This window comes from Rhinolophus sinicus, chromosome 18 (assembly GCF_057876585.1).
Source record: "Rhinolophus sinicus isolate RSI-liver-muscle chromosome 18, RSI-T2T, whole genome shotgun sequence".
NCBI classification, from domain to species: Eukaryota; Metazoa; Chordata; class Mammalia; order Chiroptera; family Rhinolophidae; genus Rhinolophus; species Rhinolophus sinicus.
Window position 1 is genome coordinate 96,589,302 of NC_142518.1, and position 14,996 is coordinate 96,604,297.

General features: G+C 34.4%; 1 protein-coding gene across 6 annotated transcripts in view; it reads left to right on the forward strand.

Annotated features, from left to right (window-relative positions):
• LOC109437920 (PABIR family member 1-like) overlaps nucleotides 1–14,360 on the forward strand; it is a 66,200-nt gene extending 51,840 nt beyond the window's left edge. For 2 of the 6 annotated variants that reach the window (XM_019717444.2, XM_088794878.1), the window contains 3 exons: nucleotides 7,647–7,690; nucleotides 7,794–7,848; nucleotides 14,103–14,360. In XM_019717444.2, the coding sequence (XP_019573003.1) occupies nucleotides 7,647–7,690; nucleotides 7,794–7,848; nucleotides 14,103–14,192 (189 nt within the window). In that variant the 3' untranslated portion in view covers nucleotides 14,193–14,360. Of the gene's footprint in view, nucleotides 1–7,646; nucleotides 7,691–7,793; nucleotides 7,849–9,434; nucleotides 10,124–14,102 lie in introns of those variants that run through there. The other 4 variants (XM_088794876.1, XM_088794875.1, XM_088794877.1 and 1 more) reach the window with 4 other exon arrangements.
• The last annotated feature ends 636 nt before the right edge of the window (nucleotides 14,361–14,996 follow it).

Sequence of the window (14,996 nt, forward strand, 5' to 3'; positions counted from 1 at the left end):
CACAATTATAGTAGGGGACCTAAATCCATCATTGACAGCTATGGATAGATGTTCCAAACAGAAAATAAATAAAGAAATAACAGCCCTAAATGACACATTAGATGAAATGGACATAATTGACTTTTATAGAGCACTTCATTCTAAAACATCAGACTATACATTTTTTTCTAGTGTACATGGAACATTCTCAAGAATAAACCATATATTGGGACATAAAACTAGCCTCAGCAAATTTAAGAAGATTGAAATCATACCAAGCATATTCTCTGATCACAAGGCTTTGAAATTGGATATCAATTACAAAAAGAAAGCAGGAAAAACCACAAATATGTGGAGATTAAACAACATACTTTTAAAGAACGACCGGGTCAAAGAAGAAATAAGAAGAGACATCAAAAGATACATAGAAAAAAATGAGTATGAAAATACATCCTACCAAAATTTTTGGGATGCAGCGAAAGCAGTTGTTTGTTTTTTCAATTTAAATTTATTGGGGTGACAATTATTAGTAAAATTACATAGATTTCAGGTGTACAATTCTGTATTACATCATCTATAAATACCATTGTGTGTTCACCACCCAGAGTCAGTTCTCCTTCCATCATCATATATTTGATCCCCCTTACCCTCATCTCCCACCCCCCACCCCTCTTACCCTCTGGTAACCACTAAACTATTGTCTGTGTCTATGAGTTTCTGTTTCTCATTTGCTTCTCTTGTTCTTTTGTTGTTTTTGGTTTATATACCACATATCAGTGAAATCACATGGTTCTCTGGAAAGCAGTTTTAAGAGGGAAATTTATATCATTACAGGCCTATCTCAAGAAACAAGAAAACTCCCAAATAAATAACCTCACGTTACACCTTAAAGAACTAGAAAAAGAAGAAGAAATGAAACCCAAGGTCAGCAGAAGAAAGAATATAATTAAAATCTGAGCAGAACTAAATGAAGTAGAGAACAAAAAGACAATACAAAAATCAATGTCACAAAGAGCTGGTTCTTTGAAGAGATTAACAAAATTGACAACCTCTTGGCTAGACTCACTAAGATCAAAAGACAAAAGACACTAATAAACAAAATCAGAAATGTAAAAGGGGAAGTTATCACGGATGCCACAGAAATACAAAGGATCATCCAAGAATACTATGAAGGACTATATGCCACCAAATTCAATAACCGGAAAGAAATGGACAAGTTCTTAGAAACATATAGCCTTCCTAGGCTGAATCATGAAGAATTGGAAAATCTAAATAGACCGATCACCAGTAACGAAATTGAATCTGAAACCTTCCCAAAAGCAAAAGTCCAGGACCAGATGGCTTCACTAGTGAATTCTACCAAACCTTCAAAGAGGATCTAATACCAATCCTGCTCAAACTCTTCCAAAAAACTGAAGAAGAGACAGTACTCCCTAACTCATTTTATGAGGCCAACATTACTCTGATACCAAAATCTGGTAAGGACAGCACAAAAAAAGAAAACTACAGACCAATATCTCAGATGAATACAGATTCAAAAATCCTAAACAAAATTCTAGCAAATCGAATGCAACAGTATATTAAAAAAGATTATTCATCACGATCCAGTGGGGTTCATCCCAGGAGCACAAGGATGGTGCAACATACACAAAACCATCAATGTGATACATGACATAAAAAAATAAAGGACAAAAATCATGTGATTATATCAACTGATGCAGAAAAAGTGTTTCACAAGATACAACATCCATTTATGATTAAAACACTTAATAAAGTAGGTATAGAAGAAAAATAACTTAACATAATAAAGGCCATATATGAAAAACCCTCAGCTAATGTCATAATTAATGGTGAAAAACAGAAGCCGTTTACTCCACGTTCAGGAACACGACAGGGCTGTCCCCATCACCTCTGCTTTTCAACATAGTGTAGGAAGTCCTTTCCAGAGCAATCAAGCAGGACAAAGAAATAAAAGGCATCCAAATTGGGAATGAAGAAGTTAAATTGTCACTCTTCGCAGATGACATGATGCTATGTATAAAAAACCCTGAAGACTCCACCAAAAAGCTATTAGAAACAATCAACAAATAGAGTAATGTGGCCGGCTACAAAATCAATGTACAAAAATCCATTGCATTCCTATATATTAACAATGATATCTCAGAAAAAGAAATTTTAAAAAAACCACAATTCCTTTTGCAATTGCAGCAAAAAGAATAAAATACCTAGGAATAAACTTAACCAAGGATGTGAAAGACCTATATGCTGAAAACTATAAGACATTTTTTAAAAGAAATTGAAGAAGACACAAAGAAATGGAAAGACATTTCGTGCTCATGGATTGGAGGAATCAACATAGTTAAAATGGCCATATTACCCAAAGCAATATACAGATTTAATGCAATCCCCATCAACATTCCAATGGCATTTTTTAAAGAAATACAACAAAAAAATCACCAGATTTGTATTGAACCACAAAAGACCCCGAATAGCCAAAGCAATCCTAAGAAAAAAGAACAATGCTTGAGGTATCACACTCCCTGATTTGAGCTTGTACTACAGGGCAACTGTAATGAAAACAGCATGGTATTGGCTGAAAAAACAGATACATAGACCAATGGAATAGAATTGAGAACCCAGAAATAAACCCACATAAATGTGGACAGATAATTTTCACCCAAGAAGCTAAAAACATACAATGGAGAAAAGACAGCCTCTTCAATAAATGGTGCTGGGAGAATTAGAAAGCCACATTCAAAAGAATGAAACTAGGCTGCTATCTGTCACTGTGTACCAAAATTAACTCAAAATGGATCAAAGACCTAAACATAAGACCTGAAACAATAAAACACATAGAAGAAAACATAGGTACTAAACTTACGGACCTTGGGTTCAAATAGCATTTTATGAATTTGACTTCAAAGGCAAGGGAAGTAAAAGCTGAAATAAATGAAAGGGAATATGTCAAACTAAAAATCTTCTGCACAGCAAAAGAAACCATCGACAAAATAAAGACGCGACCAACCAAATGGGAGAAGGTTTTTGCAAACAACGCCTCCAATAAGGGGCTAATATAAAAAATATACAAGGAACTCATACAACTCAAGAACAAAAACAAACAAACAACCCAATTGAAAAATGGGCAGAGGACCTGAATAGACATTTCTCCAATGAGGACGTACAAATGGCCAGTAGCCATATGAAAAAATGCTCGACATCACTCATCATCAGAGAAATGCAAATAAAAACCACAATGAGATATCACCTCACACCAGTTAGAATGGCTATCATCAACAAGACAAATAGTAACAAGTGCTGGAGAGGCTGTGGAGAAAAAGGAACCCTCATACACAGTTGGTGGGAATGCAGACTGGTGCAGCTGTTATGGAAGGCAGTGTGGAGGTTCCTCAAAAAATTACGAATAGAATTACCATATGACTCAGCAGTCCCTCTCCTGGGTATCTACCCAAAACATGTGAAAACATTTATCTGTAAAGATATATGTGCTCCGATGTTCATTGCAGCTTTGTTTACAGTGGTCCCGACATGGAAGCAACCAAAGTATCCTTCGAGAGATGAATGGATAAAGAAGATGTAGTATATATACACAATGGCATACTATTTTTTCATAAGAAAAAAATGAAATACAGTGGTACCTCGGTTTTCGACTGTAATCCATTCCGGAAGACCATTTGGATTCTGAAACGTTTGAAAACAGCCGACAGCTAGGCCTCAGGATCTGCACTCGGTGGAAGGTGCATGACATGTTAAACTTTCGAGATGTGTTCGAAAACTTAAGCGTGTTCGAAAACTGAATTATTTACCTCTGGGTTTACAGCGTTTCTAAACCGAAATGTTTGTCAATGGAGACGTTCGAAATCCAAGTTACTACTTTAGTATCATTTGCGACAACATGGATGGATCTTGAGATTATTATGCTAAGTGAAATAAGTCAGAAAAAGTCGAGAACCATATAATTTCACTGATATGCGGTATGTAAAACTGAAAACAATAAAAGAACAAGACAAACAAATGAAGAAACAAAAACTCATAGACACAGACAATAGTTTAATGGTTACCAGAGGGTGAGGGGGGTGGGGAATGGTAGATGAGGGTAAAAGGGATCAAATATGTGGTGATGGAAAGAGAACTGACTCTAGGTGGTGAATACACAATGTGATATATAGATGATGCATCACAGAATTGTACACCTGAAACCTATGTAACGTTACTAACAATTGTCACCCCAATAAACTTTAATTTAAAAAAAAAAGAATTTCAGAAAAAAGAGGTGTGCATTAAAGTGTGTTAGTTGAAAAACAAAAATTTAAAAAGTGCTCTTCTCTCACAATATCTTTGGACTCTGTGGGCTGAGTGAGGGCACCTTTGTCAATCTGTATATCTAATATCAGCAAGCCTTCACTTCTTACTGTTTTAGATTTTTGAAAATGTAAAAGTTGAATTTCTGTGTTATTTTTTTCTTTTTGCTTCTCAGTGGATCATCTTGTACGCCTGGCCTATGATTATGCTTACTTTGGAAAGCACCGACTTAATGTACATAAAGCTTGCCTATCAAATATGATTCTAGGTCTCTTTAGGGGACGCTCATCTGCTTATTTCATGTTCCTCATAATACTTAGCACCATATTTTCCCAGCACTATTTTACATACTTTATTATGTGTGAAATATGTTTTTAGGAACACTAGGATGAATTTGGACTGTGGGTTCTTATTAACCATTTTGAGAATACAATTTAGTGGCATTAAGTACATTCACGATGTTAACCATCATCACTTTCCAGTTCCAGAACTTTTTCATCACGCCAAACAGAAACTCTATACCCATTTAGCAAGAACTCCCCATTTTACCCCCCATCTCCTATAACCTCTATTCTACTTTCTGTCTATATGACTTTGACTATTCTAGGTACCTCATATAAGTGGAATCATATTTTTTCTTTTGTGTTTGGCTTATTTCAGTTAGCATAATGTTTTCAAGATTCATCCATGTTGTAGCATATGTTAGAGCTTCATTCTTTTTGTAGCTGAATAATATTCTATTGTATGTATATACTACATTTTTATCTGTTCATTTGGTGATGAACACTTGGATTATTTCCATTTTCTGGCTATTGTGAGTCCTGCTGGTGTGAACATTGGTGTACAAGTATCTGTTTGAATCCCTGCTTTCAGTTTTTTGGGGTATATATCTAGGAGTGGGATTTCTGGATCATATAGTATTTTAATGTTTAACCTTTTGAGGAACTGCCAAATTGTTGCCCACAATGTCTGTACCATTTTGCATTCCCACCATTAATATATGAAGGTTCCAATTTCACCACATTCTCACCAGCACTTGTTATTTTCCATATTTTTAAAACAGTAGTTATCCAAATGAGTGTGAAGTGGTACCTCATTGTGATTTTGATTTGCATGTCCCTAATGACAAATGATGTTGAGCATCTTTTCATGTGCAGATTGACCATTTGTATATCTTCTTTGGAGAAACATCTATTCAAGCCCTTTGCTCATATTTTAATTGAGTTGTTTGTGTTGTTGTTGTTCAGTTGTAGGAGTTCTTTATATATTCTTGCTAGCAATTCCTTATCAGATATATGATTTGTAAGCATCTCCAATTCTGTGATTGTCTTTTCACTCTCTTGATAGCGTCTTTTAATGCACAAAAGTTTTAAATGTTTATGAAATTCAACTATCTATTGTTTTCTTTTCTTATCTCTGCTTTGGTATCATATCTAAGAAATCATTGCCACATCCAGTGTCATGAAGTTTTTGCCCTGTTTTCTTCTAAGACTTTTATAGTTTTAGATCTTTAGGTCTTTCATCTATTTTGAGTTAATTTTTGTATGTGGTGTAACGAAAGGGTTCAACTTCATTCTTTTGTGTGTGGATGTTCAGTTTTCCATGCACCATTTTTTAAAAGACCACCCTTTCCCCATTGAATGGTTTGACACCCTGTCAAAAATTAATAGACCATATATGCAAGAGTGTATTTCTGGACTCTCTATTCCATTGATCCAAAATGTCTGTTCTTATGCCAGTACCACACTATTTTGGTTACTGTAGCTTTGTAGTACGTTTTGAAAACAGGAAGTGTGAGCCTTCCAAGTTTATTCTTTTTTTTTCACAATTGTTTTGACTACTTGGGGCTCTTTGAGATAATGTGTGAACTTTAGGATGGGATTCCTTCTTCAAAAGAATGCCACTGGGATATTTTTTCCCCTTCTTCTACCTCCCCCTCCCCCACTCTGGATGCCGGCCACTCACATTGGCCACCGGCCACTCCTGGGAGCTTATGGTAGCCCAGGGCAGCCCAGGGCATCACACAGCAGCTCATGGCAACCTCCAAGCTACTCAAGGCAGTCCAGCTCCAGGGAGAGCCGTTGTTCACAATCTTAGCTGTAGAGGGCACAGCCCACTGGCCCATGTGGGAATCGAACTGGCAACCTTGGCATTAGCAGCACGGCGCTCCAACCACCTGAGACACTGGGCTGGTCCCTGCCATTGGGATTTTGATAACGGGTTGTTGCATTGCATCTGTAAATCACTTTGAGTAGTATTGCTAGCTTAACAATATTAAGTCTTCCAATCCACAAATACAGGATGTCTTTCCATATGTGGGTTATTTTTTTAAAACTATGTGGAAAATGACATTTGCGTATTATAAAAAGGTCAGACAAAATGGTAAAAGCATAAAGTAAGGAAGAACAAATTACCCCAAACCTCACTATTCATTGATAAGTATTGTTGACATTTTGGTGAACATCCTTCTGAACACCTTTTGTTTATAATTTTACATAAATAGCATCTATTTTTTTCTTACTTAATATGTAATGAATATTTTTTCAATGTCAATGACTAGATTTAAATCATATTTGTATCATCATTTACTTAAGTAAACCCATACTGATAAACATTTAGTTTGTTTTGGACTCTAAGTAATATTAATATCATAGTATTAATGATAGGAAACATAGTATAATATTTTATGTGGAATCTAAAGAACAAAATAAATGAACAAACAAAACAGACTGATAGATACAAAGAACTAACTGATGGTTGTTGCCAGGTGGGAGGGGGGTTGGGGAAGGGATTAAGAAGTACAAATCGGTAGTTAGAAAATAGTCTCTGGGATGTAAAGTACAGCATAGGGAGTATAGTCAATAATATGGTAATAACTATGTGTGGTGCCAGATGGGTACTAAACTTATCAGGGGATCACTCTGTAAATTACATAAATGTCTAACCATTATGTTGTATATCTGAAACTAATATAAAATAATATTGAATGTCAACTGTAATTGAAAAATAAAAGTAAATCAAAAAGTAATAATTAGCATGAACAGAAAAAAAAGGGAAAATAGTATAATATTTAACATTTGATGTTTTCTCTTTTGAATGAAGAAAGGTACAAAGTTTTTCTCCAATTAGTTCTTGCATATCTGATGCATTGCAATGCATAAGTAATAGATCTTCAGTGTGGTAGGTGCAACAATGAAAAGGAGAGAACAAGACACTTGTTTAGAGGTTCCATTGTACTCCAGCTCTTCTATAGCCCAGTGAATAATAACAAAGGTACAGCCAAATGAAATCACTTTGTAAAACTGTAGGAACTTTATTCAGTTTATTCTCATGTTCTTGCCTTTCAGGAAGAATGCATGGATTTAATAAAAAGAGAAGCAATGCATGAATGGTGAGTAGTGTACTTTGAATTACCATTCTGATCATTTGTATATTCAGTCACATCTTTTCTTTTAGATAGGCAAACTGCGATACTGATGTATTTTCTTTTGTAGGGAGGTACAAACTACAATGAAGATAAGTCGATCTATGGAAGAATCTTTGAACTTGGTACGATATTAACACTTCAATTTTGTAGAAAATTTGAAATTTTTACTGATTTTCAATGTTGGCACTACCTAGTTTGCTATAAAATCTAGAAATCTAAGATTTCATTGACAACTAAAATTATATATGCTGCATAAATAATTTTTGCTTGCTCTTAAAAAAGAGTTTATGATTTTCCCATACAAATAACTAACATTGTTTGAAAGTGGGGTTCAAAGTAAATAGTTGTCTGAAACAAAAATATTGTTGTGGACCAGCTTCCTGTCTATCCGAGTGGGTCTTTAAAAAGTTCAGTTGTGCTGGTTAAATTGCTTAGATGACAAAAAATAAAATAAATGATTTCACTTCCTTCTACATAATTTATTAACTATATACTAGAGTTTTAAGCCATAGACATTGGATTTACTGGAAAACAGTGCATTTTTATGCCTGTAACACATATACTCCCACTAACATACAACTTTAAGTTAAACGTATTTGGGATTTAGTTACATCCCTTGCTAACATTTGTTAACGTCTTCGTACACGTTATGATTACTTAGTTGTGGTAGTTGAATGATGTTCAGGGTTCTCTTCCAGGTACATCTCAGGTAATAACAAAACAAGAAATGAGCTGAAATTTGAGTAGAAGAGATTCTGGTTAGATGTCAATTTCCAGATTTGGGAATTATTAGATAAAGAAATGGGTCATCAGCAAAAACAGTGACATCTTATTATTGTTTGAGCGTGGAGTGCCTTAGATGGGCATCTATCCCCGATTCAGTAATCCTGAAGAATGAGTAGATAACCTCTGGAGCCTGTCACTCTCCATGTTTCGGTGCTAATACAATTTACAGATGCTTTGGATTCCCTTAACTGACAGGATTCTAATTACTTTAGGTGTTGGTGTGAATGAATCTGCGAGTGTGTTAGGAGGAGGAAGGGAATGTGTAATACAACTCTCCTTGTGTCTTGGAAAAGAAAAGAGGACATTTTAAAATCCTGAATTATGTAGTACTGATTTTGTGTACATAAAATCTATAAGCATCTTTTATAGCTGTATTTATTTTTGCTGTCCCATTTGTATCTTAGTTCTAACCAAATCCTTTTTGCTACTTCCTAGGCAGAGTATTATAGGTTTGGGGGGGTTTTTTGTTTTGTTTTGTTTTTTGAGGGTGGAAAGAAAAGCAGGTTTATTCAAAATGCCGGCATTCTGGGAGGATGGCGGACTCCTGTCCAAAGGCTAACCCCTTATATTTTTCAATAGCAAAGCATAAGTCAAACCAAAAGAGAAAAAAATTAAATTTAGGATTTGTGTGTATAGTAGGTATCGCTCAATATTGAGTATGCACATTTTAGGTCTTCTGGGGTCACTAGGGAAGTCCCTCAATTACCATGTAGTTCTCTTTCCCAAAAGGCAAAGGGTACCTTTGCTTATTGAAGTGAATCTAGGGTTCCCTGCTTGCTTGAAGATGGTGAGAGCTCCTCACCTTAGTATAACCACTGACTCAGTAAGGATTCCCTTCCCCATGCCACAGCTACCTCCCTAATTATTTGATAGGTAAATAATTGGTGGTGCTACAATTGTACACTGTTTTCTGCTTACACAGCTTGACAACAATTTAGAGAATCCATCTTCTCTGAAGTGTACTGATTTAATTCCAGTATCCTCAAAAGCTTCTATTACCAGGGGGATTGGGAAGGTAAGAAAGGAGTGTGTAAAAGTCTGTGTCCCTCGAAATACTTATGAAGCATTAATGCTTCACCACCCAAATCTTTTGGGGACCATATGTATTGTATATCTGATTCCAAATTATAGTTTCCCCTTTCTTTTCATTTCCTAAAAGTATTATTTACATGTAACAAAAGTCAGCAGCTTTTAATTATTCAATATGATTAATTTTGGTAATTGTGTACAATCCTGTCACAAGATACAGAACAGTTCCCACACTCTAAACAAGTTTCTCATGATCTTTTGCTCTCTCTATCAACCCCCTCCCCTGCCACCCGCCCCTGTTTCTGTGAAAAGTGGCAGATTTAAAACCTCTGTTCCAATTTGGTTTCAGCAATGTTTTTCTCCATCATTACAAACTGGTGTGAGTTGTACTGATTTGCTTACAAGTCCTAAACCCAGTCCTATGCGACGATTTACACTGTAAGTTTATATTATATGAAAATACCAAATTGTTTATTAAAATAAGAATTTTAGAAACTTCAAATAAATTATAGCTCCAGGTTCTGTGACAACCAAAGTAATGTCTTTTTTAGCTAAATTAAAATGTCATTGTTTTGCTTTATCATTTTGTATATTGAAAATAATCAAGTGACTAAGAATGTGTGACAACATGTGAATGTATGAAGAATCTGCAATTATTAACCTGTTTGAACATACTCTTCCTCTGACCAAGCTTGTTGATAAGAATCAGAGCTAACTCTTGAACTTTAAATAACTGTACCTGCTCATTCACCCAGGATTCTCACTTGAGTCAAGGCAAGTCAAGGCCAGGACTGCAGATAACTTCTAGCTTTTGTCCCCACAACTCAGGGAAATCCTGAATCCTTATAAATTGTAAGATAGCTTTCTGTCCTGGAGCATTCCTGTTTCTACCCATATTTAGAGAAAAGCAGTAGAATGATGTGATGTAGGATACTATACAAACTCTCCTTTTAAAGTCTACGTCTTTAGATCTGTTATGATGAAATAGTTATAGCTGATTTTGTTCAAACATTTTCTTGTAATGATTGTGATAATTTTATTTTAGAAGAAGTCAAAGTTCCACCAACATTATTAGACCAAGTATCCTTGGATCAATAAAAAGAAAAGGTACTTTTATCTACCGGCAGAAATAAATATAGCCTTGAATTATTTTTGTAAAATATCATAAAATTAAGTGTTATACAAAAATTCATCTTAGAGGATTTATTTATTTGAAATATGTTTGATAAGTTACTAGAGGCCTTTCAAAGAAAACTATATGTAAAGTCATTTTGAAAGCTATAAAATGCCATATAACTGTGAATTGAGAAATTTGATTCCAGTTTAGTCGAGTATTATGATTTCCATTATATAAGTGTAATTCACCAAGCTAGCTGCCTTAAATACTTTCTGAAATAAGGTGGGGAATGAACGAATGAACAAATAAATAGAGTAAATCAGTTATCAAGTATTCTGCTGAATCTCAACCCCTGCCCTGCCCTGCCACCACACGTACATGCTAATATCATATGAAAAAGTTGATACAAATTAGATGCACTTACAATACTAAAAATGCATGCTAAGGTATATGTTCTTTGATGTTTCACTTCTTTATGGGAGTTATTTTTTGATTAAATATATGGAAAATGACCTAACTACTCAGTAATAAAAGGGCAATGGAAAAAACAGAAGTATGTTTTTTTCTTAAACTCCCACAATCCTGGATCCCATTCCTCAACCCCACCTCACTAAACTGTGTTCTTCGTCTTTTGTTAACACCACTACTGAATTCTAGGCTTAGTATGAAGTTTAACCAAATAACTAATTGGAAGGGAAATGGATAAATAAGAAAGGAGATTAAACTTTTAAAATGTGTATTTGTGAAAAATCCATTAAGATGGGAAAGAAGGAGAAGGGGAAGGAGGAGGAAGGGGTGTAGAGGAGGGGAAGGAGGAGGAGGAAGAGGAAGAGGAAGAAGAAGAAAAATAGGAGGAGAGGGAGGAGGGGAAGAAGAGCAAAACTATAGGGAAAGAAATTGAAACATAACATACCTAACTCAGCATGTACTTATTATATTCTAAGACTAGATCAATTCTGGAAGATACTCTTTTCCAAACTAAGTACATTGTTTTTTGATGATGGATCAATGACCTAGCTTAGGGGTGTTTTGCCTGTGCTGGAAAGTGTGGGCTAGTGTTGAAAAAACATTCAAATATATTAACAGTTAAGGAGCTGTTAGAAAGTTGGGCTCATTTGAGGTTTTAAAATAAAACATGCTTAAATTGAAGACACTGTTTTACTAAATTAAATTATTTCTCCTTTAAGACATTTACACAGAAAATGTTTTATGACACTGAAAATGCTTGGAATTTTCTGAGAATTTATGATTTAAAAATTTATATTTCAATTTTGACATAATAGACTTGGCTTCTGCCAAGTGTCTTGGTGGACATGGTATATCACAAACAAGCTTCTTATACCTGGTTTCCAGCTGCTCTGGAAGGTGACTGCCTCGTTTCTTTGAAGTGTCCCTAAGAACTCCACAGTGAATTCTATATGTACTATATAGTCTGTATTTTTAGTCAGACCCTCCCAAACATAGCATGTCCAAATTTGGTCAAAATTCATCTGGTCTTTCAGATGCAATAACAGATTGAGCAGAAATTTTATTTATGTATTTTAGAATATGAATATTGATTGGGGAAACCAGAAACTATATCCTACCGTGTTTCCCGGAAAATAAGACCTACCCGAAAATAAGCCCCAGTTAAGATCGTCATCCAGATGGACGCATTTACATAGTACGTTATGACGATGTTCCAGAAGAAGATGACATGACTGTATTTGAATAAATGTAGATTGTTGTGCATGAAAAAATAAGACATCCCCTGAAAATATGCCCTAATGCATCTTTTGGAGCAAAAATTAATATAAGACCTGGTCTTATTTTCGGGGAAACACAGTATTTGGAGCCCATTAATACAAGGGAAATGTGGGGAAAGATGGTATAAAAAATCAAAAAGAGGTCCTGGTGGGGGAGGTGCAGGAGAATGAAAAAGAATGAGGACTCTGTGAAGTGGAGGAGAGTGGAGATAAAGGTTAGAGTCTCCAAGCATATGAAGGTGTATTTTATGGGAATAAGCAGCTGTTACTTCCATGAGAAATAAGCAAGAGAAAATAAGGCTTCGAGTGGGAATTCTAAGAAATCTGCAGAAATTAGGCAGCTGTAAATATCGTTTTGCAAATAATAATTGTTTTAGCAAAGAAAATTTTAATTTTCTTCTATGATGAATTTGTTTTGATTTGTCTTATCTTTGATTTAAACCAAAAATAAGAGATGAGTCATTTTTCCATGGTGCTGTAAGTGTAATCTGGAATGGGACAGGATACTTTTTTGAGCCATAATTATACTAATCCTAAAGAAGGCCTGTGGAAACTGTCCTTAGGGATATTTTTTAATGAATTAGGGGGGCTTAGTATTTTATCATTCAAATATATTCTACTCTAGAAGTTACGGGCTTCAACATCAGTTTTTCTTATATCCACCCATAGTTATCACATGAAAGTGTAGCATTGTACAGATTTTGACATTTACTTCAAAGTGAAGTTTATGGCATTGCGTTTTCTTGAAATTAGATTTTTCTTCTTAATCTTTAAAATTATATTTATTTTGCTCATTGTATGCTATAAAACATTGATCTTTTTATATTTAGTTCATTATGTATGTTTACTAGCAAAATAAAGATAGCAACAACCTAAAGGTTTAAAATGAGGAATGAGATTAAATTATGATACAGCCTTACTACATGGCTATATAAAACCATGTTTTAGAATTTACTGATTATTATGAGAAAATTATAATCATTAGAAACAAAAAGTAGATTATATATTGGTATTATATACAGTACAAATCTAATTTTGTTGAAAAAACCAATTATGTGTACATACCCATATTCAAGAATTACTAGATTTCTGGTCACAACGGCAGTGAAATGGATGGACCTGGAGGGTATTGTGCTGAGTGGAATACGTGAAACAAAGAAAGACAAATGCCATATGTTTTCATTTATATATGCAATCTAAACAACAAAATAAAGAAACAAAACAAAAACATACTCATATACAGAGAACATTTTGATGGTTGCCAGCTGGATGGGGATTTGGGGGTGGGTGGAAAAGGAGAAGGGATTAAGAAGTACAAATTGGTGGTTACACAGTAGTCATGGGGATGTAAAATACAGGGAGTATAGTCAATAATATTATAATAACGATGTATAGTGTCAGATGGATACTAGATTTATGGGGGTGATTACTTCAAAAGTTATATAAATGTCTAATCACTACATTGTACATATGTCAACTGTAATTGAAAAATTTAAATTATTTTTAATATTAAATTTTTTTTAAAAAGAATGACTGAAAAGTGATTATCTCTGGATAATGGTGATAGAGAATATTTTTCCTTTGTGTTTTTCTGTACTTTATATATTAATTGCAATATACAAGTTTTACTTTTGCAATAAAAAACATAATAAACATGTTAGATGAAACATATCTACCTTGATTTGCTTTTTTGTCATAGGTGAAACTGCATTTGAAAATCAGCCTAAGAGATTTTTCCAAGGCACAACCAACGTGGCTTCTTCTGATACTATCTAAATGTCTGATATGAATGAGTGGTGAGTCTTAACATCAGGTTGTAAACTTTTATTAGCCATTTTCACTTAATCTTTAAGTTTACTTTGACTATTGTATATGTTCAAAAGTATGGTATGTTATTAAATATTTTTAGAAGTTATAAAACTAATGTTCCAAATAAATACTATGAACTTTAAATCTCCTCCCAGGCTTTCATGTGTGACATTAATATATGGTGGATACAAGTGGGGTCTTGGTATTCGATTAAGAGGTATTAGAGAAATACATAAAAATGCAAGCTTGGTAAAAGGTTATCTTCTGCCCATCTTTTCTATCTTGGATTTTTGTGTGCTTTGTTAGGCTGAGCATATTATTGAAAAGTGTGCCAACAAAGTATGTGTTTTTTTTGTTTGTTTGTTTTTGTGTTTTTTTTATTATTAAATTTATTGGGGTGACAATTGGTAGTAAAATTACATAGATTTCAGGTGTACAATTCTGTATTGCATCATCTATAAATCCTGGGTGATGAACAAAGTATGTTTTAATAATTAAAATGGGAAATACAGTGAATGGATTTTTTATTTATTGTTACTGTGGATTTGTTTTACTGCTCTTGTGAAATTGCTCTTGTAAATAGTACAAGTTCTTTGCTTCACATGCTTTGCGTTCATTTGTAGACAAAGCAGAGTTCTCGCAGATCTCTTGAATTCTGTTATCAATAAGTGGCATTGTCTTCTCCTAGTCTGTCATCTGTTCAGATGCTCTTGATGGAAACAACAGCAGTACAGGATCTCCTTGTAATTCACCAGCTAAAATCAGCACTGTCACAAACTCGCCT